Genomic DNA, 26464 nt, shown 5'->3' with positions numbered 1-26464 from the left:
TAAACTATCCAGACTGGTATTAGAGTCCTTGGGTAAAAGTTCAGAATTAAAAAAATTATCATGTGAGTTAAAGAAAAAATGCAATAAATACTAATAAGCAAATTTTTCATTTTTTTCAGATTTCCTACAGGGTTAAGAGAGAGACTCCTAGCCATTGAAAATATTTCTTTTAGTTTCTGTGACAGAGTGTATCAATCAATATACAGCCAAAATACTTAAAATAAATATCTATTAAATATTTTCTAATTCATCAGAAAGGACCGATTTCAATGTTCCTTGAAGATGAGTCACAAAAATCAATGTCTTTATAGTGTCTTGAGTACCAAAGGGAAACATTTTAGAAAGTTAATATATAAACAAATCATGAAATTCTAATAATCCATATATTTTTCACCAAGGATACCTGTATTTTCTATAATAATAATAAATAATAATAATATGCTCATCCTTTATCCTCTATTAAACACGTTAAGAAGACTCAAATTATTACTATCACTTATTTTTTATCAAAGTAAAACCTTCAAAATATAACGCTAATCCCAGTAACTGAATAATCAACTAATTTTATTACTGGTTCAATAAATGTACACCAAGATATAATTTTTTCATACAGTAAATTTCACTTGTAAATATGGATGCCATTAGTAGTATATTTTTCTACAACTTATCACCATAAACAATTAACCAGATGCAGTACATACATGAAATTGTACTACAATGTTTAATGAGCTTGTCATTTCTCACAGTGCCAAACATTTCAAGTATATATGAATACAGCAAGACAGACTGATTTACTTAGAACACTTACTGATCTCTGTAGCTCTACTGGGTACAGGAGGTGGCTGTGTGCCATTGCGTGCAGGTGTGGAAGACTCGTGTGACATCGGAGAAAATGGAATCATATCAAAGATGTCAGTGGAGGGAGACTTAGATGTCACACTGCCTGCCTGTAATGGTGATGATATGTTTAGGGTTCTATTTCATGAAGACACGTACTTCATAGAATTACAGAATTTATAAGTGAATTCAGTTGAACCATAAACTTACTGTGCATATTTTAATAACAAAAGTATGGACACTTTCACAGTTTAATGTGAAACATTTGTTTGAAAAAAATAAAAGAAAATTTCTCTAAAAATATTCTGAAAAAAAAATGCCACCAAAGACAGCAGCAATGTTGGTGTAGATAGACAAACAACAATGGATGCACATTTATGTATCTAAAAACAATAGCCATATTTATCAGAAAATTAGAAATGTGGAGAACTTCATAAAATATAGTACCTGTGATATAGTAAACAGAAACAATTGACATATTAACCTGCTTTTCCAATTACACAAATTCAAATGCAATGAATATTTTTATATTCTTAAAGTACATCATAACTTGACTTTATAAGTAGAATGACAACTGAATATATACATTGTATTATATTTCATTACTAGAAATTTTAAGTTTTTGTAATAAATAGTCATTTTATGAAATAAACTAATAATTACCAATGTACTACCAAAATTAGTAGAAGCTGGGTCAATAGTGAACAGATGCAGGGGAACTAAAAATCCTATATTGCAGCCAGGAATTAATCATTAATCTTGTCAAAAGAAGGAAAATATCTAAGTATAATCTCCTATAGAAACTGCCTAACCTGATCATGAGTAAGAGAGAAATCCCTTTTGGAGAGACACAGAAAAAAGCCTACTTTTCTTATTAGATCATGAACTGGTTATTTCTCAGAACACATGCATGTCTGATTTATAGATAATCCAAGTGATGACAAAATGAGCTGATTATATGTATGGAGTGATAGATTTGCTTCTCCATTAAAATACCATTAAAATATCATTAATGTATTTTGTTATGCAGAAAAACAGCTGTCATCTCTTTCCTTTTCAGGAAACCTTTGTTCACTAACTTCAGTCCTAAAAGCAAGAAAACACAAAGAAACTGCCTGTCCCATCCCATCCATTGTCTCCACATTAAATCTCACTGAACAAAGGTCAGAAGTATCATTAGACAAGTCAGGCTCTGGCTTATAGCTGATAGAGCCTGGGCAAAAAATATTTCTCAGGATGTTTTGCAGAAATGGTCAGAGAGAAGGAAAAGGGAAAAGAAAAGACTAGGACCAGAAATTACTGAATACTAAATTGTAGAGGAGAAAGTGTCTACAAGATATTCAGAAGACTACAGTGTAGGCAGAAGCATTTCAGTGGGCCTTTGGCCTAGTGCTCTAATAGAGGGCTCTGAATCAAGGCCAGAAAGGCAGATACACATAAGAGTATGGCTGGCAAGTGGGACTTAGGTCTCAGCCACTTCACTCTGTACTGAGTGGTGTGAGAAAGGTCAGCTTTCCTTTATAAGGCTTTATGGGTTTTGTTATTTCTGATGTTCAGACTGAAGGATCATGTCTGTAGCTTGGCCTTTGGAGTTTTATTCCTGAGCTAAAAGTCGCAGTGCACAAAGACTTTCATCCAATATTGATAGGATTTTGATGCAGGAAATAAAATGTGACTTCTAATAAACCTAACTGTCAAAGTTAGTGAACTAAAATAAGGATCAAAAAGTTTGAGGAACATCTATTACCCAGCAACTACCACCTTCCACATTTCTGGAGACAGAGGAAAATTAAGAGATTTCAGGTGAATAAAAGATTTAGTTTAGAAGTAAATCTCAATATTCCCAATTATATTTCACTCTATTAATATGCATATAAGGCCTAATTATTTATTTTTCTGTTGACATAACATATGAAATACATTAGCCAGAAAATCTTCCCCAGCTGCTTCCGAACTGCCAACCAAAATAGCTTAATGTAAAGGTGCTCCAGTATGGCTATTGTTCACATACCATGTTTTCTCAGGATGCTCTTTCCTCTGGGAAAGTAAGTGGAAAAATAAAGATTACAGCTGGTTGTGGTTGCTAGTGGCTCATGCCTATAATCTCAGCTACACAAGAGGTTGAGGATTGCAGTGTAAAGCCAGCATGGGAAAGAAAGTTCATGATCCTCTTAATATTCAATAAATTACCAAGAAAAGCCTTTAAGTGGAGCTGTGACTCATGTGGTAGAGCATTTGCTTTTAGATAAAATCTCATGGGCAGTTTTCAGGACCTAAGTTCAAGCACAAAAGTAAAATAGAAGAATGATTACATGTAATACAAAAAAAAATCAAGTGTTCAAATAATTCTGATTTAAACTACTTTTGCATAGCAAAGTAAAGTAGTAGTGTCTGGTGATGGCAGTAATCTGAGTATTGAGTTTCTCTCTCCAACAGTCTTAAAGATCCTTCCAGTCATAAATTATTTATTTGGGATTTTTATTTTTCAAGTATTGAGTTTTAAAATACTGAACTAAGTGGCTTATAGATCAGTCTAAAGAGATTCCATATTAAAAAATCCAGAGCTTGCTTGAGATATCAAGATACACTGGATGGAGATGAGAATCACTGACCAGCATTGACTATTAGGTTGACTCTGATAGGTTGGGGCAATCTCTAACCCAGGACTACCTACATAATCCCTTTTCACTCATTTTTATCATGATCTTCACTTTGTTGACATTTTTGTTTGATATTCCTAACCTAGAAACAAATCAGGTCAGAGAATTAAATAGAATACTTGATGAGAACCAAGCCCAGCTTATCTTTCCCAATGCAGCACCACAGTGTTAGGTGGTTAAATGTGTAGATGCACAGGAGGAATTTTTGTCACTAGATTAAATATGTTGTGTGATATGAATAAGTTCAAGGTTTAAGGAGCAACTTTTTAAAATAGATTATTTTCAAAAGGTTGAAAATGTTCTCTCTCTCTCTCTCTCTCTCTCTCTCTCTCTCTCTCTCTCTCTCTCTCTCTCTCTCTTACTCTCTCTTAGAGACATTAAGTTCATTGTTTAGATAATAATAGCTTGATCTTTACTAGAAAGGCTTATTTCACTGTTTTTGGCTTAATGGCTAGAAATCAAGTGCTTTGGACTGATAAACAGAAGTGCTTCCAGCAATTGCTTAAGTGAACCTTTCATGCTGAGAATTCCATGTCACAATCTTCAAGGACATATACATTTTTAGCTGGGTGCTGGTGGCTCATACCTGTAATCCTAGCTACTCAGGAGGCTGAGATTTGAGGATTGGGGATCAAAGCCAGACTAGCCAATAAAGTCCTTGAGATTCTTAGCTACAATTAATGACCAGAAAACTGGAAGTGGCACTGTGGCTCAACATGTTAGATAATCCTTGAGCTGAGTAGATCACGGACAGAGCCCAGGCCAGAGTTCAAACCTCACCACCCAAAAATAAAAATAAAAATAAAAAAGAGAAATAAGATAAATATCACAACAGAGATGGAAAGTTATCATTAGCTACTAGGTATATTTAAACAACAACAAACTAATTGCATTAAATTATATAAAATCTGAGGTAACATATCTATAGAAATACTAGGACATTGAATTTTAATTATCTTGAAATTCTCTTCTATTAATTATATTGGAAGCATAGATTTCCAGACTCTTTAAATATAAAATAAATTCCAGACTAAAATATCATTTCTCACAGTCATTAAAAAATTAGACATTCAAATTTTCACTTGGGATTATATTTTAAAAGTAAACTCCTTTAAATTTATAATTTAAATAATGATGAACTTGTTAACTTTTTTAGTTAGGAAACTGAAATATTATAAATTACCCTAAATATGAGCAAAATAATCATAGCACAAAATGCTCTAGCAGATTGTTCTAGATTGCCAGGTTGCTTTTCATGGTATGTTTTCAACAAGGCTTTTTAAAATAATCCTTAAAAATGATTAGTTGATGATTTAGAATTTATACCACCAGAAAAGTAGTTCTGGTGTTTATAGATTCATGCTTGGTTTATATTAAAATATTAAAGGAACAAACTATCATATTAAGATTAGTACAAAAGGCACTTAGATTAAATGCTGTGTCTCTCCACAGATCACACAGAAAAAGAGTGGTAAAATTATTTCATCAGGTACTTCTCCTCAGAGCTAGACAAGAGACATATTTACTTTCATTTAAATAGAATTTATTTCTTCCAAGTCATCTTTTTTGAAACTAGCAATTATAAAAGTAAAGTTGGGAAGTAGTAATCAGCTATTGTGGGCACCGAATGTTCTCATTTTCAACTTTGTCTTTGTTTAAAGACTTGTGTTGGGTGTCTTGTGTAATTGAGAGTTTTCACAATCTGCTCTTACCCATCTTGACTTCAAAAACACTTGAGAGAGCACTGTGGAAAATTAAATAAGTAAGCTTGTTTATCCACAATGAAAATACACATTTTAGATTATAATGGTCTTATCAAGTATAATCAGTGGCTACAGTGTTGATTATGAAAAAGTTGAATTTTATCAACACTAGGTTTCATTGAAAGGGAGACATTTTGTTTTGACCTGCAGTAGGATGTCCAATATTCCTCAGAACTATAATTTTATTCATCTGACTTCCTCACAATAGTCTGATTTGTTTAAAGATGTCTAGAGCCACTATGGCAAAATGTTAACACTCAGTAATGAGTCAATAGAAGAACAATTCGATTTAACTTGGTGTGTATGCATAGATAATGCAATAATCTTCTGAGGTGTTCACAGGGCTGGAAGGGCAGAATAAACCTCTTTTCTAATATAAATACAAGGAACACTGCCATGTGAATGTAACGAATGGAAATCAGATTGTTCCTAAGTAATCAGTACCAAATGCTGAAAGCCCAACCTCTAATCTATTGCCAAACCACTAAAGCACAGCAGAAAAGCAAACAGCAAAGTCAAGTAACGGAAATTTTCCAGTGTATCTGAATGTTCATTTAAGAATGCACTGAGATTTCTACAATCTCAGCGTGATACAGTGATATGTATTATGCACATTATCAAAGGCAATTTCAATTTCCTGAAGCTGAAACTTCAGACTAAGACGTGAACATTCAGTCAGAGTAGATGCTTGTGCACGTCTATCGTCATCTGCACGCTTACTGAGGGTCTAATGTTGATCTCACCTCTGTTATAATTTTCATGTGCATTATGGGATCCAAAAGTCATTCCAATTTTCTAATTAATGGAGGGAACACTGTCTCTATTTTTTTTAACAAACTGCTGAGAATGTCAGTAATTCTGCAGTATTCACTCCATCAGTTTTCTGAATTCAAAAAAGACAAAGAAGGTCTAGGGTCTATTTGCTATCTATGAGCCACCCTGTGAGGTGCTTTGTGGTCTAGCCTTGTGTCCTATAAAACAAGATTCAAATTTTATAAGGAAAAATATGAAACATTTCTGACTTAACAGAAACGAGTTTTACTTCAAACCTACGGTGAGCTATTAAATGAGAGATATTTATATGCTAAATTTATATTTTAATCATCTTAACTTTTTAAATAAAATTTCAGTAGTTTAAATCAATAATAAATTTCAAAAGCAAATTTTATAGGCATGGTAACTTTTCATATTAAATAATTACAGGGAATATAACTTCTTTGTAATATCATAAAATTGGGGCCTGGGAATTTGTGATTACCTAGCATGCACAAAAGCCCTGGGATTGATTCCTCAGTACCACATACATAGAAAAAGCTGGAAGTAGTGCTGCTGTGGCTCAAGTGATAGAGCTCTAGCCTTGAGAAAGCCCAAGGTCAGTGTTCAGGTCCTGAGTGGCAAAAAGCACCAGGGCTGGCAAAACCAAAAAATAAGACCAAAACAAAAAAACAAAACAAACAAAACAAAACAAAAAAACCCTGGGAGCTCATTTTAAATATAGCTGTAATGGAATGCTAAAAGTACTTAAGCGATATATAAATAAAACTGAAAAACAAAAATATTAATTATCTCTTTAAAAATACATGCATGTACTACACTATTGGTGAGAGTGTAAATTCATTTAACCACTATGGGAAGCAGTATGGCAATTCCTCAAAAGACTAAACACAGAGCTCCCCTATGACCCAGCAATTCCACTACTTGATATTTACCCAAACATCCAGAAACAGGTCATACTAAAGCCACTAGCACAACAATGTTCATTGCAATATTACTTATCATCGCTAAGATATGGGACCAACTCAGATGCCCCTCAGTAGATGATTGGATCAAGAAGATGTGGTATTTATACACATGGAATTCTATGCTGCCATGAGAAAGATTGATATTGCCCCATTTGTAAGGAACTGGAAAGACTTGTAAAAAATCATATTAAGTGAACAAAGCCAGACCCAAAGGGACATAGGCTTTATGGTTTCTATCATTTGTAATAATTAGTATGTATCTAGGACTCTCCCAGCAGAGGATTACAATAGCTCAAAAGCTATGTACATAAGGTCATATAGGATAAGACTAAAAGTAAGGTACTCTAGAGAGTGGAGACAAGAGCTTTATCTTGAGTAATTGTTGCTCTTAATATACTATGTTATTTCTCTTCTCTTTTTTTGCCCTTACGGTTAATCTCATATTGTTACTGTATTTTATTTTGTTACCTAGTGTATTGTATATACATTTATTTGTTTATTTGAAATAGAAATATTTGAAGTAGAATACATTGGGATAAATACAGTACAGAAAATAGTTATTATATATCCTAACCTCATAAGAACTAACATATTTTAGTGACTAATTTTATCATGTTTTTGTGTAATTACTGTACAATAACAATACCTAGGTAAATTCATATACTTGCAGTCTATGTTTCATGGGTAAATAGTCAAAGAAACCAAAGCAAGATTTGGTTCTGTTCTCCCTTCACCATATCTGTGATTAATTGGCTAACCACACATCACCAGTGCAAGTTCATAATGCCAACCATGGCCTACTTTCTTCTCAGTTACCCCATTGCTAGTTAGTTCATGAAAGTGTCTGCTGTGCTGACAGAAAACAAACTATGGAGGGAATCAGTTTGAATAATGTGTTCAATCCTCGTTGGACCCCTCAAACCTGGTGCCCTTACTGGGAAAACTCTGTTTTCTTTCCTCAAAGACAGAGGACACACCAGTCACAAGTTTTGGATTTACTCTCAGACACAGCTACCTCCTTATAACTCTTACAAACCAGAATGTTATCCTTCAGTAACTCATTGTACTTTCCAGAGGTACAATACTTCGCTCCCAACCTCTCTGTTCTGAACAATATTATCTTTACTTTTATCAACCCTATGCAAATAATGGAAAGACTCTCAGTTTGGAACATGGAAAATAAAATAAAATAAAATAAATACTTGAACTATTTCCTTGATGAGTTTAAGCCCTGAAGTTCTTACAGAGCCATTCTTCTTCATGATGAACTAGTCTGGTGCTGTGTGGTGCGCGTATGCATGTACACACACACACACACACACACACACACACACACACACACACGCACGCGCACGCGCACACACACACATGCACACATACACACACACACACACACTGTATAAAAGTTTTACAGTTTTTTTTTTTTTGCCAGTCCTGGGCTTGAGCTCAGGGTCTGAGCACTGTCCTTGGACTTTCTCAAGGCTAGAGCTCTACCACTTGAGCCTCAGCACCACTTCCAGCGTCTTTTCTATGCATGTGATACCAAGGAATTGAACCCGGGTCTTCGTGCATGCTAGGCAAGCACTCTACCACTAGGCCAAACTCCTGGCCCCAAAAGTTTTCCAGTTTTAAAAAAAATTCTTACAGTTGCATTTCATGCCACAGTACCAGGACATAAACTAGATACTAAATATTTTAAATGAAGAACATATATGTTAAGAGAGACTATCAGCAGAGCAGCAGATTCAAAGAGATGAAACAGATTTTTGCAAATATTATTTGGCATTGAAAAATAGTGCCTTAAATTCCACCTTCTTGAAAAAAATGCCTTTGCTAAAACTTATGTGAGGATATCACATATAGTAAATATTGGGAAAAAATTGGACTTCAAACTTGCAACTAGTCGGAAATAATTTAACTACAAATACTTGACTGTAGTCTGATGAGACAGTCACTCATTTTCAAGTCTGCAGTAAAATTGCTTTTCTCCCAGTGGGAACCTTGCTATGTATTAGCAGAAACAATATTCAGTCATCTTTTCATTCCATTTTCTGTAACGAAGTTCAGCTCTGCAGGAACAGACAGGCATAGATCATTGCCTCTAAACTCAGTGACCTCCAAAGAGAAAACCTTACTATCAAAGTCAGGTCTGAATTAGTAGAAAATGTATCGTGAAATAAGAAAGGGAACATAACTCTGCGCTTTTCCACCTAGATGACTTAATCCTCCTAATTAACCGTGTTTTATAAGGCATGCCTCTCTCCATGCTTAAATAATTGATCATCAATTATTGTTTGAATGACTGAAGAATTGATGACTCATTCTATAAATCTTACCTGAAATGAAACATATGCATATTCAATATACTTACTGGAGATGTTGATACTTGAGTTATCCTTAACTGGTTTTCCAAATCTTGTACTTTATTTTTAAGTTCCATATTTTCTGTTTCTAAGTCTTGGATCTAAAAAGCAAGTGGCCATTGAGTAAATTTGAGAATTTTTTTTTTGTTTGAAAGAGATTGGTCTTTATATTAGCTAATTTAACAGGTAATATTTTATACTAGTTAGAATTTTAATGTGCTCCATTGTACCAGGCAGATAATTACTTGAAAGAGCATGGGCAGTCTGGGACGGATTCTAGGTCATTGTAGAGACACATTAAATTTAAAATACATTGTGTGTATGTGCAAATTTTATGTTCCTAATGTGTCATCTCTGCATGTTCTCATTGCACTGAGCAATGTATACCCATAATCTTGCAATGTGACCACATGACAGTGAAATTTGGTCCTGCTGATTTGGGTATAATGTAATTACAAAGGAATCCGATGTGCATGGGGAAACACTTACCCAGCATCTGCTGCTTCTGCTGCTCTGATCCCCATGAGAAGCATCAGAAAGTGAAGCAAAAATCACATGAGAACACTAAGTTCTTGTGGGGATTCAATACAAAATACTTCTTTAAAAAAAAAAAAGCCGTAGGGGATCAGGAATACAAAAACTTATAAGAACACAGTGAAAGCACTTTCAACTAGTTTGAGGGAAATTTAACCACGGCTCAATTAACTTGTTTGATGCTATGTAAGCTTGCTGGTTGTACATGACACAAATATAAAATGACAGGTTTAATTTACTCACTCTTTTCTGTAACCCTGCAATCTGTTTTCTTGTTTCCACATCTTTTCCTCCAGATTCTAGAAACTTCCTATATGCCAGATCGAATGCTTGGCCAATTGTTAAAGTTATCTCTTCAGCCTTTGTAAAAATCAGACAAAGAAAATTCCCATTTTAATAATAATATGTCATACTGTTTTTTGAATCAATTAAAGCAAAATTCATATTAATTGATCTTAGACATCCATAGGAATTATTTCAAAATAATACAGCACATGAGCTATATATCTACAACTTGACAGACTTATTTAAAAATATATAGGCCGGGCTCTAGTGATTCACACCTGTACTCCCAGCTACTCAGGAGGCTGAGATCTGAGGATTACGGTTAGAATTAAGCCTAGGTCTGAAAGTTTACGATCTCCACTTAACTACCATAAAGCCAGAATTGGAACTGTACCAAAAATGACAGACTGCTAAACTTTAATAAAAAAGCACCTAAGGATAGCACCCAGGCCCTAAGTTCAATCCTGGTCCAGCACAAAAACAAACACTGGAAGAGGCTACCAATGGAATTAGAAGGAAGAGTTCCTCAAGCCCAGCTCTTCATCTCTTTCATTTGTGGGATTTTCCTTAGGTATTTTCTTAAACATCTATCATCTATTAATGGAAGGTACAGTGTCCGGTGCAGTTTTTCTTTCCCTTGTAGTATTTGTTTTCTTTTCCTGGTGAGAAGGGTTTGTTAAATTCTGGGAAGGTAATTTGAAAGAGGCCAACTGGGTGGTTCCTTTGGAAAACTTGAGGTAAGTCTTAGCTGAAGGGACCAAGCCTGGCTACTTAGTTCATGTTAATTATTGCCTGGTGGAAGTGACTGTTTCCAAATTCAGGATAGTCACATCTTAAATATGTGGGATGAAATCAGAAATTTAAAATTTAACACAAGTAAGGGTAAACAGTTCTTTTTTTTTTTCTTTTGTAAAACAAGGCTAAGTGAACAAAATGCAGCAATCATCTGAAGTTGGCCTGGTCAAAATTTCCACTCTCTGATCTGCTAACTAGAGACTGCCCAGATCCATAGTCAATAAGCACATCCCTAGTTCATTTTTATCTCCATCTATTTTGTGGTATGCTGCATTAATATAAACTGAAAATAAGGCTTCTTTTTCTACTTTATTGTCATTAAAATGAAGTTTGGTAAAGGAATTATTCAGTTTCATGAATGATAAGCAATTTAGTGAGATTAATTTCTATATGGAAACTAGGAATAACATTAAATTAGTAGTTACATTAATTAGTATCCCTAAAATAACATTAAATATTGAAGTCCCTATGCTCTTGTTAGGCTACTGAGATTCAAACAGTGTGTTATAGAATTTAAGATTTACATTATTTCATTGGCATTGATATATTCTGCTACATTATAAGCTTAAGGAAAATTTGAACTATAAAATAGAATTTAACATAATTAAATAAAATGCAAAATTTGTGCACAAAGCAATGTAGCACAACCATGTGTGATGTAAAACTATAGAAAAAAGCTGGGCAACAGTGGCTCAGGAAGGTAATCTTAGCTACTCAATACGCTGAGATTTAATAATCATGGCTCAAGGTTTTGGAGTCAGGAAAAAGTCTAGAAGACTCTTTTGTCAAAGTAACCAGAAAAGAAGATTGAAATGGAATTCTGTGTGGATAAATTGGTAAAGCACCAGTTTTGAGTGAAAAAGCTAACGAACAAAACCCAGGTAGCCAGTCTGGAACGTAAATGTATTTAAACGTAGGTACATAGAGTCACACAGGATGAAAGGATCTCTAGGATATGAAAACAGGTTTATCTTTTGTGGTTATTGTTCTTAATGTACTATGATATTTTTCTTCTCTTTTTTGTCCTTTGGTTGATCTCATATTGTTACTATATCTGACTTTGTTACCTGATATATTGTATATACATTAATTTGTTTATTTGAAATAGGAAAGGGAAGGGGGGAAAACAAGATGATTGATAGGGAGTGAGGAGAAAGAAATGGGGACAAAAACATAGAAGGGTTATCAATGTGTGAGAAGTAATGCACCTACCACCTGACAAATGTAAATGTAACCACTCTATACAATACCCCGACAATAAAAATACTAAATAAATAAATAAATAAAGGTATTTAAAATATAGTTCACTTTTCAATTTGTTAAATTATCGGTCCAATGCATTTATTTACTAAGACATGTTCAAGTCCTCAATATGTTTAAAGATAGCACACTGATCATTTGTATTATTTATAAGAACTTTAATAAAAGCATATTCTCTACAGGCACTGGTGGCTCATGCCAACAGCTACTCAGAAGGCTGAGATCTGAGAATCGTGGTTCAAAGCCAGGCTGGACCTGAAAGTCCATGGTACTTTTATCTTTAATTAACCACCAGAAAACCAGAATGGTGCTGTGGCTTCAGGAGTAGTGGGTAGGGTGGTAGTCGTGAGCTGAAAGAGCTCAGGGACAGCAACCAGCACCCAGACCAGAGTTCAAGGCCCACCACCAGCAAAAAATATCTCTTTTTATATTAACACTTACTGAGAACATGGCTACCTGGTACATACTCTGAGCATGTTACCCCCAAATGTATTATCATCACTGTATGGAAGAGGATTATAACTCACAGAAAAGGAAACTGAAATTCTGCATGTTTTCTACCGTGGTATAACTTGCCTAAGTCTCATTAGTGAGAGCAAAAACTTGGAGTTCAGGGACAGAATTCATGACTCTCAAACCTTTGCATTTTGGAGAGGAAATGATTAGGAAAGTTAAGATTCATATATAGTGAAATGCATAGGTAAGCATCGTACAGTCACAAATTTAGATATATTTCCATGTTAGATAATGATCACATTATTAAACATATAAAATGTATTTATCCCCTCAGAAAGTATCCTATGTTTATTTTTAATCGTCATATTTTTCATGAGTAACCATTTTTCTATTTTCTAAGACTCAATCAATTATACTTCTTTTTGGTATCTATGAAAATGGATCATTTGGTATATATGCTTTGGTGTCTGGATGCATTTGCTAACAATGTTTTTTTAGTTTTACATATGTCACAATGTTTCATTTGTTTCATTGATGATTTAGTTTTCTGTGTTATAGATTTACAGCCAATAATTTTTCCAGTTTTCTGCTGATGGGCATTCATTGTGTCTTTTTAGTTATTGAATAAAAAAGCTACAAATGTTCTTGTGAAGTCTTCATAGTATCTTCTGAGCTCCAATGAATTCAGGGATTTTTTTATTTATATGTAATAATACCATGTGTCTTTTAATTTTCTGTCAATTTTTAAGACCTATGAATTGCCTCACTTATTTCCTCTTTCATATGTAATCTACAGTATAACTAAAAGCAGAAGGATGATGGATAGATATCCTGAAGTTTGTCAGGCTTCTCAAAATTGTAATACACATATTAAATCTCATTTGAGGATTTTTTTTCAGATAGCAGAAAATGATTTTTTAATAAACACAACATTTATTTATGTGTTTAGAATCCTCTAATTGTAATTTAATTTCTAAAGTTTATAAATCAAATATGCATCACTATATATCTTAAAATAGCTTTATGAGACAAAGACCTTTAGTAATTCCTAATAAAAATGGAGATTGCAGCAGATTCTTATTTGGAAGAAACTTTATAGTCCCACAAAGCTGATTCTTTATTGTTACTGCTGTTGCTTGTCAGTTCTGAGGCTTGAACCTGGGGCCTGGACATGGTCCCTAAGCATTTTTGTTCAAGACAAAATTAAGAAACTTTTATTATCTTTCTCACAGTTTATTTAAATACTCAAAAAGGGCTGTTTCAAAATATTCTAAAGGGCAGCCTATAGCATTATATGTAAAAAAAAAACTTCTTGTAAGTCAATGATAAGGAAGGACTGGGTGAACTGACTTCTATTATTATTATTATTTATATGTGATTATTTTGACAATGAGCCATTTTTCTACAAAGAATTAATTATTGCATAACAGGTTAAATCCCTGTTACATTGTTCATTTGATGTCATAACAGCAAAATGTTTTGTAGTAATTTCTAAGCTTTATTGGGAAGTACTGTTAAATTACTTCAAAGGTAATATAATGAATAATGTGTCATTACAAACATTCCAAAAATTTCTGAAAAGGAAATAATAATTAACTGGCTGACAATGATTACATTTGACTTACTAAATTCAGAAGTGAATTCAGTCATCACAAAGAAGTTTCTATTTGAATGTTTTTGTTTTTAATAGATGCCTATTGAAGTTATGTAAGTATGAAATCTTCATAATATAACACCATGACTGGAAATTAAATTTCAGTCATGCTGCATATTGGTTAAACTATATATTTATGCTTCTATAATTATTTAGATTTGTTTCTCTGGGAATTGTCGTGTAATTTTCTGGCCTATATTTGCTTAAGGTAAGATCAACAGGTCCAAATAGGCCCGAACCTATTTTTTTGTTTAAAGTATTTATTATGTGATCATTTCAGATTTACATAAAATTATAAGAAATACTACTGGAAGGTTTTGAACATACTTTCGCCCAGGGGAGAAATATTACAAAATTGTAGTGCAAATAACAACCAGAATATCGGTTATCAATGCAACCATCCAGAAAATTTCCATTACCTCAGGAATCTCCGATCTAGCTATTTGATTGGCAAGACCCTTTTCGGTCCTTGCCTTAGGCCACTGGCAAACATTAGAAATCTGTTCTCCACATGGGAATTAATGCACCATCTATCTGGCAAATATCATGTAACCCTTCTATTAATTACAATAATAAATATATGAAAAAAAGAATCTGTTCTCCATCCTTGGACCCAATTTACGAGGATTCATGTGTAAGTTTTTGTGTGAACAACTTAAACTTTAATTTTTCTGGGATAACTGTCCAAATATTTCATATGATATTCTCATGTTAACTGACAAAGTCTAGAGTGGTGTGGCATTTTATATCCCCAACAGCTATATTTGACTCAACTAGGCTTTCTGAAGATTGTGCAATAATAGCTAAGTCTGATTTCAATTTGAATTTCCCTAATAGATGCCATTATTGAGCATTATTTTATCTTTGCTCTCTTCAATGATATGTTCTTTCCAGGCCTTTCCAAAAAAATTCTTTTGGAATAATTAGTGTGTGTGTGTGTGTATGTGCAAGTGTGTGATGTTGGTGGTTGAACAGACAGCACCATGCAAAAACAGTTTCATTTCATCTTGTAGTCTACATTTTCCTGATTTTTTTCTTGCCTTATTTTAATGACTTGAAACTGGAGACATGCCATACCTTTAATAGTATCAAGAGAAAAAAACAGAAAACCTAAAACTTTCCTTGTTCTATACTTCTTTTAAACTATTTATTTTTTAACTTCATATAAGGAATCTGTAGTTGTAAAGATGCGGAGAATGAAATTGAGAAGATTTTACTGTTTATAATTTTTAACATTGAATATTGATTTTACTAATGCTTTAAGCCATAGAATCATATGGTTATATGGTAAAAAAGACATGTATGTCATGATTTGAAACATTGCTCTTTTGTAATATATTTACATACTTAGTATCCCTCACTCTTAGAATAAATCTTGATGAGCTTTATTTTATATCTGTTTAGTTTGTTGGAATTAAGAAAAAATTCTCTTTGTAGCCAGGTGTCAGTGGCTCATGCCTATAATCCTAGCTACTGAGGAGGCTGAGATTTGTGGATTGAGGCTTGAAGCCAGCTGGTGAAGAAAAGTCCCCATAAGACTCATCTCAGAGTAGACACTCAAAAATTAGCAGTGGCACAGTGGCTTAAGTAGTAAAATGCTAGTCTTGAACACAAAGAGGCTCAGAGACAGCACCCTAGGCCCTGATTTCAGGCCCTACAACTGACAAAAAAAATATTCTCTTTGTTAATATCTTTTTGATATATAGAATATACAATTGCTATGCTTCATTCTTGAAATTTTACTATTATTCTTCTAATCACAATTTTTAGATTCATTTCTTTGATTCAAAAATTATATTCTTTATGCTTCCAAAATTTTTTTTTAATTGAGGTCTGTCTTTGATCAGAAAATGTTGTACTTTAGCAAATGATCCTTGAATGCTTGAAAATGAGTGGTTTCTGGGTGGAGTAACTTTTATTAGGTCCAGTTGGTTGATTATTGTTGAGTTGTTCTATATCCTTGATGATTTTCTTCTGATTGTTCTATAAATATTGGGATGAATCATGATGGAGTTTCCAAATATAGCTGTCTATCTGTGTAGTCAATTCTGTTCTACCATTTTTATTCTTATTCTGCATTTCTGTTATGCATATTGAAGATTGTCATGCATATTGAAGATTGTCTTCTTGGTAATATGGTCTTTCTATTATTAAATAATATTCTCTAATTCTAGTAGTTTTCTTTGCATTAAAGTTCATTCTCATATTAACAAAGGCAATTTCTGTTATATTTAAATAATGATTGCATGTTACCGTCCTCCCCTTTTCTATTGTTTTTGTAAATGTCAGTTTCTCATTTATTGTTCATGAGTTAGAATTTTTACTTGAATATGTACATTGACCACCCATGCTTATCTAAATTCCCATCTGAGACTTTTCTAAATTACTCTTAAAGGTTAAGCTCTTAACTACAATAACCCACATGGTTGTAGAACATTCATAAATTCCTAGGAGAAGTTATAGAATGGGGTTCCTTCCCCTTTTTCTATTTTCAAAGTGTTTATGTCACCTATATCCTCCCACTTACAATTCCTTATAGACAATGTGGATTTGAATTCCCCTCAATTCAATTTTAATGCATATATCTAATTAGCTCATATGGGATTTGTATTGTATGGGATTTTTATTTAATGTGACTTTATATGTTAGGACTTTGTAGTTTTTAGTTAATAATTATCTATTTTTTTTTGCCAGATCTGAGATTGAACTCAGGGCCTGGGCACTGTCCTTGGACACTTTTTGCTCAAGGCTAGCACTCTTCCACATTAGCCACAGTGAAATTTCTGGCTTTTTCTGGTGTGTAAGGTAGCAAGGAATCAAACTCAGAGTTTTGTGTATGCTAGGTGAGCACTTTAGCACTAGGCTACACTCCTGGCTCAAGTTAATAATTTTCTAATTTCTCTTACTTTTGTTCTGTTTTCATTGAATTTCTATAGGCTTTAAAACCATTATAAAATTTTCCCTATAAAATTTATAGGGAAACAGGAAGTAAAATTTTCCCTCTTTGCAGATGACATGATTCTATATTTAAAGAATCCCACAGACTCTACTCCCAAGCTCCTTAAGCTGATTCAAAACTTGGAAGGGTAGCAGGGTATAAAATAACCCTCAAAAATCAACTGCCTTCCTCTACGCCAACAGTGAGAGGAATGAGGCAACAATCAGGAAAGCAACTCCTTTTGCAATAGCCTCAAAGAAAATAAAGTACCTAGGAATTACCTTATCTAAGAATGTAAAGGACCTTTTCGATGAAAACTTTAAAACCTTGAAAAAGGAAATTAAAGCAGAACTGAGGAAATGGAAAAACCTCCCATGCTCCTGGATTGGAAGAATCAATATTGTGAAAATAACAATCTTGCCAAGGGCTATCTACAAATTCAACGCAATACCCATCAATATTCCAATGGCATTCTTTAAAGAAATAGAAGAGGCAATCTAAAATTTCATATGGAATAATAAAAGACCCCATATAGCAAAAACACTTCTTAGCAGAAAGACCAGCCCAGGAGGAATTTCAATACCAAACTTTAGACACTATTACAGAGCTATAATTATCAAAACAGCTTGGTACTGGCACAAGAACAGGCCTGAAGACCAATGGAATAGAACTGAGGACCCAGATATTAAACACAGACCTATGGCCACCTAATCTTTGACAAGGGAGCCAAAAAAATAGAATGGAAGAAAGATAGCCTCTTCAACAAGTTGTGCTGGTAGAACTGGTTAAGCACCTGCAGAAAACTACAGCTGGATCCTTCTTTGTCACTAGACAAAGAACTAGAATTAACTCCAAATGGATCAAAGACATGGAGGTAAAAGCTGACACACTGAAAACTTTACAAGAAGGAATAGGAGATACACTAGGCCTCCTGGGCACAGGTCGAAACTTTCTTAATAAGGACCAAGAATCACAACAAATCAGAGAAAGGCTGGATAAGTGGGACTGCATTAAACTGCAGAGCTTTTGTATGGCAAAGGACATAGCTAGTAAATTAATTAGGAAGCCTACAGAGTGGGAGAAGATCTTCACCAACCATACAATGGACAAAGGCCTCATATCTAAAATATATCAACAGCTCAAAAAATTGAATCACTCCAAAACTAATCTCCAAAGAAACAACCATCCCATTAAAAGATGGGCCAAAAACTTAAAGAGAGTCTTCTCTGAAGAAGAAACAAAAATGGCCTATAGACACATGAAGAAATGCTCAACATCTCTGGTCATAAAAGAAATGCAAATCAAAACAACTCTAAGATTCCACCTCACTCCAGTTAGAATGGCCATGATCAAGAAAACTAATAACAACAGATACTGGAGGGGATGTGGCCAGGAGGGATCACCACTGCACTGTTGGTGGGAGTGCAAACTCGTTCAACCACTATGGAAAGCAGTACGGCAGTTCTTCAAAAGACTAAACATGGAGCTCCCCTATGACCTAGCAATTCCACTAGTTGGCATTTACCCAATCATTCAGAAACAAGGACATACTAAATCCAGTAGCACAAGAATGTTTATTGCAGCACTATTCACCATAGCAAAGATATGGAACCAACCAAGATGTCCCTCAGTTGTTGAGTGGATCAACAAGATGTGGTATTTGTACACAATGGAATTCTATGCTGCTGTCTGAAAGAATGATATTGACCCATTTGTTAGGAAATGGAAAGACTTAGAAAAAATCATAGTAAGTGAAGTAAGCCAGACTCAAAGGAACTTAGGCTCAATGGTTTCCCTCATTTGTCATAATCAGTAGAAACCTTGGGCTCTCCTAGCAGAGATTTGCAATAGAGCAAAACTTTGATACATAAGGCCATATAGTATGATGCTAAATGAAAGGACCTCTAGGATATAGAAAGAAAAAGCCATATAATGAATGATTGTTGTTCTTAAGGTACTATGTTATCTCTCATCTCTTTTGCTTTCCCTTGTTTATCTCATATTGTTACAGTATCTCACTTTGTTATCTGATATATCAGATATATTTGAATTTGGTTATTTGAAATTGGATAGGGAAGGGGGGACAACAAGATGAGGGGTGGGGGTGGGGGGGAGGGAAATGGGGACCAAGACATGTGAAAGGGTATCAATGTATGTGAATTAATGCACCTTCTATCTGGCAAATATCATGTAACCCTTCTATTATTACAATAAAAATATATGAAAAAATTATGTAAATTAAAAAATAATAGTGCTATTAAATGCTTCTCATACAGCTTTTTAGTGATTGTTCTAGGATTCTTACTGTGTTTATTTTATTTATATTATTTATTACAGTTGCCTAGCAGTGCAAATTTTCTATTTCAAGTGTAATATTAAAAAACCTCCCTTCCCTCCCAGACTTTCAATTTTCTGTTGATGATATAGTTGTGCACATATTTTACTGCTATGTATATAATATATACTTAGAGTCAAATCAGAATATAGCACTTCTACCATAACACATAACTCAGAAAACTATATATTTGTTTATATATTTCCTAATTCTTTTCATTCTACTTTCATCTTTTCTCAAGGCTCTGTCTTCTATTTTTCTGTTGGGAGACATGCCCTACACCCCAACAAACACTATTTACAGAAGGTTGGTCTAGTAGTGAAAAAGTTGTCATTAAAATGATAATTCTTTAATTTCTTTAACTCCTAAAATAGACATGGGCCTGAATGTTTGGTTTTGATTTGACAGTGATCCAACCACATTATTTAAAATAATGTTACTTCCTTCTTACTTTGATGGTTTCTTAAGATAAACATACTACCATGATATTTGATCATATTCTATAGGTAAGGAACAGCTTTTATTTGTCTCAATTTTTTCTTTGCTTTTAGTTTCCAGAAAAAAATGACTATGTTTTAATATGTTAATATTTGGAACAATGCATTTTGGAGTTCATTTAATATTTTGAATCTATAGATTTATTTTTTCATATATTTTTATTGTAATTAATAGAAGGGTTACATTATATTCACCAGATAGAAGGTGCATTACTTCATATACATTGATACCCTTTCTTATGTCTTGGTCCCCATTTCCTTCCCCCCACCCCCGTCCCTCATCTTGTTTTCCCCCCTTCCCTATTCAATTTCAAATAACCAAATATACATATATACATTATATCAGATAACAAGGTGAAATAATGTAACAATATGAGATAACCAAGGGACAGCAAAAGAGATGAGAGATAGCATAGTACATTAAGAACAACAATCACTCATTATATGGCTTTTGTTTCTATATCCTGGAGGTCCTTTCACTGAATGTCGTAGGGTATGGCCTTATGTATCTAGGTTTTGTTCTATTGTAAATCTCTGCTAGGAGAGCCCAAGGTTTCTACTGATTATGACAAATGAGGGAAACCATTGAGCCTATGTTCCTTTGAGTCTGGCTTACTTCACTTAAAGTCATTTTTTCTGTCTTTCCATTTCCTTACAAATAGGGCGATGTCATTCTTTCTGATAGCAGCATAGAATTTCATTGTGTAGAAACACCACATCTTGTTGATCCATTCTCAATCTATAGGTTTATTTTATTTTCTAATTCTGGGACACTTTCAACTACTATTTCTTTCAGTATTATTTTAAAGCTAGGCAACCTTATTTCTTCTTTTTTCAGGACTCTGATAACACACAAATTAATATTTATTATAAAATGGAAGAACTGTGTTTATGAAAGTTCTGACGTTATTGTTAATCACTACCTTAGGCTTCAATAAATCATATATAACTTTCAAGCAAAAAGAACCTGAATGCATTCTATTCAACAAAATGGTAAGAGAACTGGGAATTATTTATAGAAAATATGATTCTGAAGAAAATATGATCATAGTTTAAAACTTACTGGAACTCTACAAGGGTTCTGAAATTTGTATAGTTTATGATCAAGAAACAAGTTTGAGTAGATGTCAAAGAAAGAGAAAGAAAGTGGCATAAAGACTGATATGTATCAACATTTCTGCTTGTGAATCATTTCAGATAGCCATAGGGAAGTTTATTTCTGTGTAAGGCAAGTCATTGAGGTTACTCTTCAGGGCAAATGGTAAAAGGTTATTATGTCTTACACAGAGAAGATATTCAACAAACATGCACTATAGTCCTCTCCATCACACAATAAAAAAATCTGCAAAGTACCATAAGTAAGAAGCACATTAAATCAATGCTTTCATTTAATAGAATAAATTCAAAAACATGTTCAACTCCACAAAATATCTTTCTTTGTGGGTCAACAACACTATCTTACATGGTGAGCATATTTTTTTCAGTTAAATTGCCCATAATATTCCCTAATTTCCAAGAAGATATAATGCCAAAGTAGCTAAGCATATTTGCTTACCTTTTTAAAGCACTAAAATCTAAAATATACAGGAAATAACTTGAATTATTTTTGGTATATTTCAACATAGAATTTTCCTCATGGAAAAATTTGTTGAGAATCTGTTATCTGCTTGATACAAAAATTACATACAAAATAAAAATAAATTTGTTTTCAAAAACTCACATACTGAAACCCTAGGAATATATTCCATTGCGGTCACCATCATAGTGAGTAGTCTGCTACTTATTGTTAACAAGAAAAATAGCACATAAATGAGTGTCATTATCTTTCACCAATGCTATTGAGGTTAGATATTTTTTTCTCTACTGAAGTCATCAATGTCTGGAAGACATATCTTACATTTTATAGCAAGAACTCAGGTTATGATTAGAATTTGCTTGTGCTTACAAGAATGATACAGTAATATGTGATTTTCTTTGATTCCGGATAATTAAAAAGCTATTGTGTGCTTACTGGATTTCCCTAAATGTTCTTACTTGCTAACATTAGATCTCTCTCTCTCTCTCTCTCTCTCTCTCTCTCTCTCTCTCTCTCTCTCTCTCTCTCTCTCTCTCACACACACACACACACACACACACACACACACACAAACACACACACACAGAGGCATGCACAAATACATGATTTCATCTCATTACATTCATTATATGAAACAATGCCCAATGCAATTGGAGACTCATTTAAGAAGTCATGCGGCTTTTATTTCCCAGGGCTTAGAATATTGATTTCCATTAAGCTGTTCCCTTTTAAGAAAAAAGTATAAAACGGAAATACACTTTTCCTTAACATTACTTTGCATTATATACCTTGTATTCAAAACTTGGATGGAAATAAAATTATAAGCAAATTAAACAAATGCATAGAACAAGTTGGCATGGTGTTCTAATGAAAGAAATTTGCATGCAGGCATTTGCTCATGAACATAAGAATTTAGTTAAGGGTGAAATCCTGTAGTATACTCGCATGACAGGATGAATCTATTAGTGTACTTAAGTATTTGCAGACCTCATTCTTTTCCAAATGCTTTACTAAGGCCGGAAACAAGACAATTCCTGGCTTGTAAAAGAGAACAACCACCCTAAAACATCTGGCATACTTACACACTTTTCGCTGTCAAATACATAGCACAAATGTTTATTTGATTCTGAATCTTTGCATATGAAAGTGAATATCCTCTTGTCAGTTTTATCATCTGCACAGAATGATATCCTATGAAGCTGGCAATTGTGCTGTACTTCCTGTGAACACAGATGAAAATGAATACAGTTGATAGCATTTCATCCACTTTCTGAAAAGCCAGCTTGAATTAAGAACACATACCTTACCACTTGTAAAGTGTAACTGATATCTGTGACACTTTGTTTTTATAATTATGTAGACCCCAAACTTAAACAAATAAACCATGAGGATGAATACTCTGACTTGAAGATTAAAGAAAATCATCCCAGTAGTACTTAGAAAAACACAAGCATAACACAAAAGGATCAGTAGGTTACCAACTGTAAAGAATGGGAACTGCAAAGAAAGTTAAGAGAGTTTTTGGTTTTCAACCCTACAAGTTTACGAAGGAGAAAATTAAAGTTCAAAGAGATTAAAATGTCTGCAAAAGGTTATATTGCCAGGAGGATGCTTTTAAAATCAAACTCCCTTCAGTTTATATCACTGCTAATGATGAGTAGTGTAACTTAGAGCATACACTTGCCTGCATTAAATTTCACATGAAATATACAATTATATCTTTATGATTTCACCCACATTCATGAAATTATTATCTGGGAAGGTCATTCTTGTTCTTGATAGAAAAGCCCTCAAATGAGTGAAGCTATTCAGAAAACAAACACACAACAATCTCAGCATAGACATACAGACACATGCACACATCAAATTACAAAATTCAGGAAAAATATTATACATGAGCTTAATTAAAATAAAAATGTTATGAATAAATAAAAAACTTTTTCAAACTTTCAAATTTTAAGCAAAGAAATTGAGTGTCAGATACTATTTACATTCATATACATTGTCATTGATACTGTTTACTCTCACAGTGTTTTAAAACATATTGTACATAGGAAAAAATCTTATTAAATTGTTTAAAAAAACCTATTATTCCTTTTAATGTTATGGTTTAAGTAACTTTTCTCTCCCCAAAATGCATTGTAACATCAGAAATATTAATCAGAATCATGGATTGTTTGCCTTATTTATAAGTAACTTAAAACACTAAATATGGAAGCAAGACTACATTCACCCAAAGATGGAGTGAATTCTTTGTCAAGAAAGCTTTTAGTCTGACTTCATAATATTTTTGTAAACGTAGTTCTGAAGGTTGCAGTTTAAAGCCAGTCCAGGTAGGAAAGACCAATGAGATTCTCATCCCTAGTTAAGTCAGAAGTGCAACTGTGGCCCTGGCGTTAAACACTCAGGCCCTGAATTCAAGCCTGGTTCAGGACTAATACAAAGAAATAAAACAAAAAGAAGATTGTGGCCAGGTGCCAGTAGCTCCCGCCTATAATCCTCACTACTCAGGAGGCTGAGATCTGAGGATTGTGGTTCAAAGCCAATAAAGGCAGGGAAGACTATGAGATTCTTATCTCCAATTAACCACTAGAAAATCAGAAGTGGCATTGTGGCTCAAGGGATAGGGTGGTAACCTTGAGCTGTAGAGCTCAGGGACAATGCCCGGGGCCAGAGTTAAAATCCCATGACTGACCAAAACAAAACCAAAACCAAAAACAAAACCTCTCTCTCTCTCTCTGTCTCTCTCTCTCTGTCTCTCTCTCTCTCTGTCTCTCTCTCTGTTTCTCTGTCTCTCTCTGTCTCTGTCTCTCTCTCTCTCTCTGTTTCTCTGTCTGTCTCTGTCTCTGTCTCTGTCTCTGTCTCTCTCTCTCTCTCTCCTATCTTCTCTCTTCCAAATGCACAGCACATACTAGGCCTTGAGATTCTGACTTTGAGATACTTTAAGAGTCCAGAGATCAACATTCTGAATCTTTGTAGAGTGTACTGTTGACTAATGCTCAGGAGAGCTGGAATTCTCTTTAGATGCTTTTATGTAAATAGAGCCATATATATATTTAGATAGATAATTTGTAATATATTAATGTGTAACTGAAGTTTCAAAACAGCTTGAGGACATTAAAACTCCAGGAACTGCTTTTCAGATTTCAGAGAGCTCAAAATTCAGATGTTTCTTTTTCACATTAAAAGCTAAGAAAAATGAGTCTGGGGACCTCTTAATAGAAATTGTTAAATATAGGAAAAGGAGAGCTTGGCTAGGGAGGAAGAAAATGACATTATTGATTTGAGGAGAGCCATATGGAATGATGGAAAATCAACTGGCTAATTCACTGATATTTTATAAATGTACTGTAGATTTTGGTAGGCCTGAAATTTGATTCTAGTAACTTATAGAACAGAATGACAGCTTGATAGGATATAAATTGGAAATCATCGGCATAAATTTGAAAATGTTGTTTTCTAGCAACATCCGGGGATTGGAATTTAGGGCCTGGGCACTGCTCCCATTTACTCCAGGGTAGCTCTCTACCACTTGAAACACAGCTCCATATCCAGCATTTTAGGGTGGTCCATGTGCTACAACCTGAAAATGAAGTCTGCTGTGTACAGATCTCAGCACTCTATCAGATGCATTCAAACTTTAATGTGTACAGGAGTCACTGGGTTTCGGTGTAAGTTGCAGATTCAGTAGTCTCGAGTGGAGCTGGAGATTTGCTATTGCAAATGGCAGCAGATGCTGGTGAAGTTGGAAATTTGTATTCAACTGTTAAAGATTACTGTGCTCTGACATGCAAAAAAGCAGTCTTACCTTTGTTTTAGGTTCTAGAATCTTTACTCCATAAATTGATATTTGCAATTCAACCTTGGGGATTTTCTGGCCTTCAGATTTCTTGATGTGTCTTGCAAACTACAAATGAAAATCTTATTAACAAAATTATCATTTTGTTCTTATGGTGAATAAATACACATACACATTTGAGATTTCTATTCAATGTCAGATTCAAATGAAATACTGTTCATTGCAATATTTTGGAAAAATACTCTCAAAGTATTTAGGAATCATATCAATAAATCAGATTTATTTTCAATAGCATGGATAAAAATGATCTTTAGTGCACTTTTTCATGACATTTGAAATACTGAATCAACATTCACAAGACGCATACTTTTGTTTTTAATAGAGACAACTTAGCATTCATCAGCTTCTGAATGTGCCAGCTTTGTACATCCAGAGATATTTTCTTATTTTAATGCCCTGTCCATTCAAATAAAAGGCTACCAGATTTAAACTAAAGCTAAGAATTGAAGTAAAACTAAAATTCTTAAGTATAGATCTGGAGTCAACATAGAATTACAAATATAACATCATGAAATCATAAGCAATTTGCTGTGTTTTTCAGAGTAGTATTAGATGTACTTTTAATTTGAATTAAAGGCTACTAGATGTTTGTTAGGTTCTGTTAGAAAATACAAAAGGAAGCACATATTGTTCATGCACTTAGTAGATGAATTTTCTGCTTCTCTCCCAGTTACAGCAAATTTTATGGTAGAAATACCATCCACAAGCCACTGACCCATGTCCTGTATTCCAGCTACTCAGGAGGCTAAGATATGGCGAAACAAGACTCAAAGATGGGCTAAGCAGAAAGGTTCATGACATTCTTTCAAAATAACCATGGAACAGAGCTGGAGATGTGGCTCAACTGGTTCAAACTGAAATACAACTAAAATTTAGGAAGGAGAGAAAATTTATAGAAGGCTAGTTAAAT

The 26464-nt window shown here is 33.9% G+C and overlaps 1 protein-coding gene across 3 annotated transcripts in view; it reads right to left on the bottom strand.

Moving 5' to 3' along the window:
• The window catches only part of Gulp1 (GULP PTB domain containing engulfment adaptor 1), a 212881-nt gene that overhangs the window by 7424 nt on the left and 178993 nt on the right, over positions 1 to 26464 (bottom strand). For all 3 annotated transcript variants that reach the window (XM_090354453.1, XM_090354452.1, XM_090354454.1), the window contains exons 6-10: positions 25504 to 25602; positions 22778 to 22915; positions 10143 to 10259; positions 9374 to 9466; positions 809 to 947 (exon numbers count right to left, since the gene is read on the bottom strand). In XM_090354453.1, the coding sequence (XP_090210579.1) occupies positions 809 to 947; positions 9374 to 9466; positions 10143 to 10259; positions 22778 to 22915; positions 25504 to 25602 (586 nt within the window). The remainder of the gene's footprint in view (positions 1 to 808; positions 948 to 9373; positions 9467 to 10142; positions 10260 to 22777; positions 22916 to 25503; positions 25603 to 26464) is intronic.

Source organism: Megascapheus bottae, chromosome 21 (genome assembly GCF_031878675.1).
Source record: "Megascapheus bottae isolate mThoBot1 chromosome 21, mThoBot2.hap1, whole genome shotgun sequence".
In the NCBI taxonomy this organism is placed as follows: domain Eukaryota; kingdom Metazoa; phylum Chordata; class Mammalia; order Rodentia; family Geomyidae; genus Megascapheus; species Megascapheus bottae.
The sequence above is the reverse complement of the archived record's forward strand: the minus strand, read 5'-3'. Positions and strand labels throughout refer to the sequence as shown.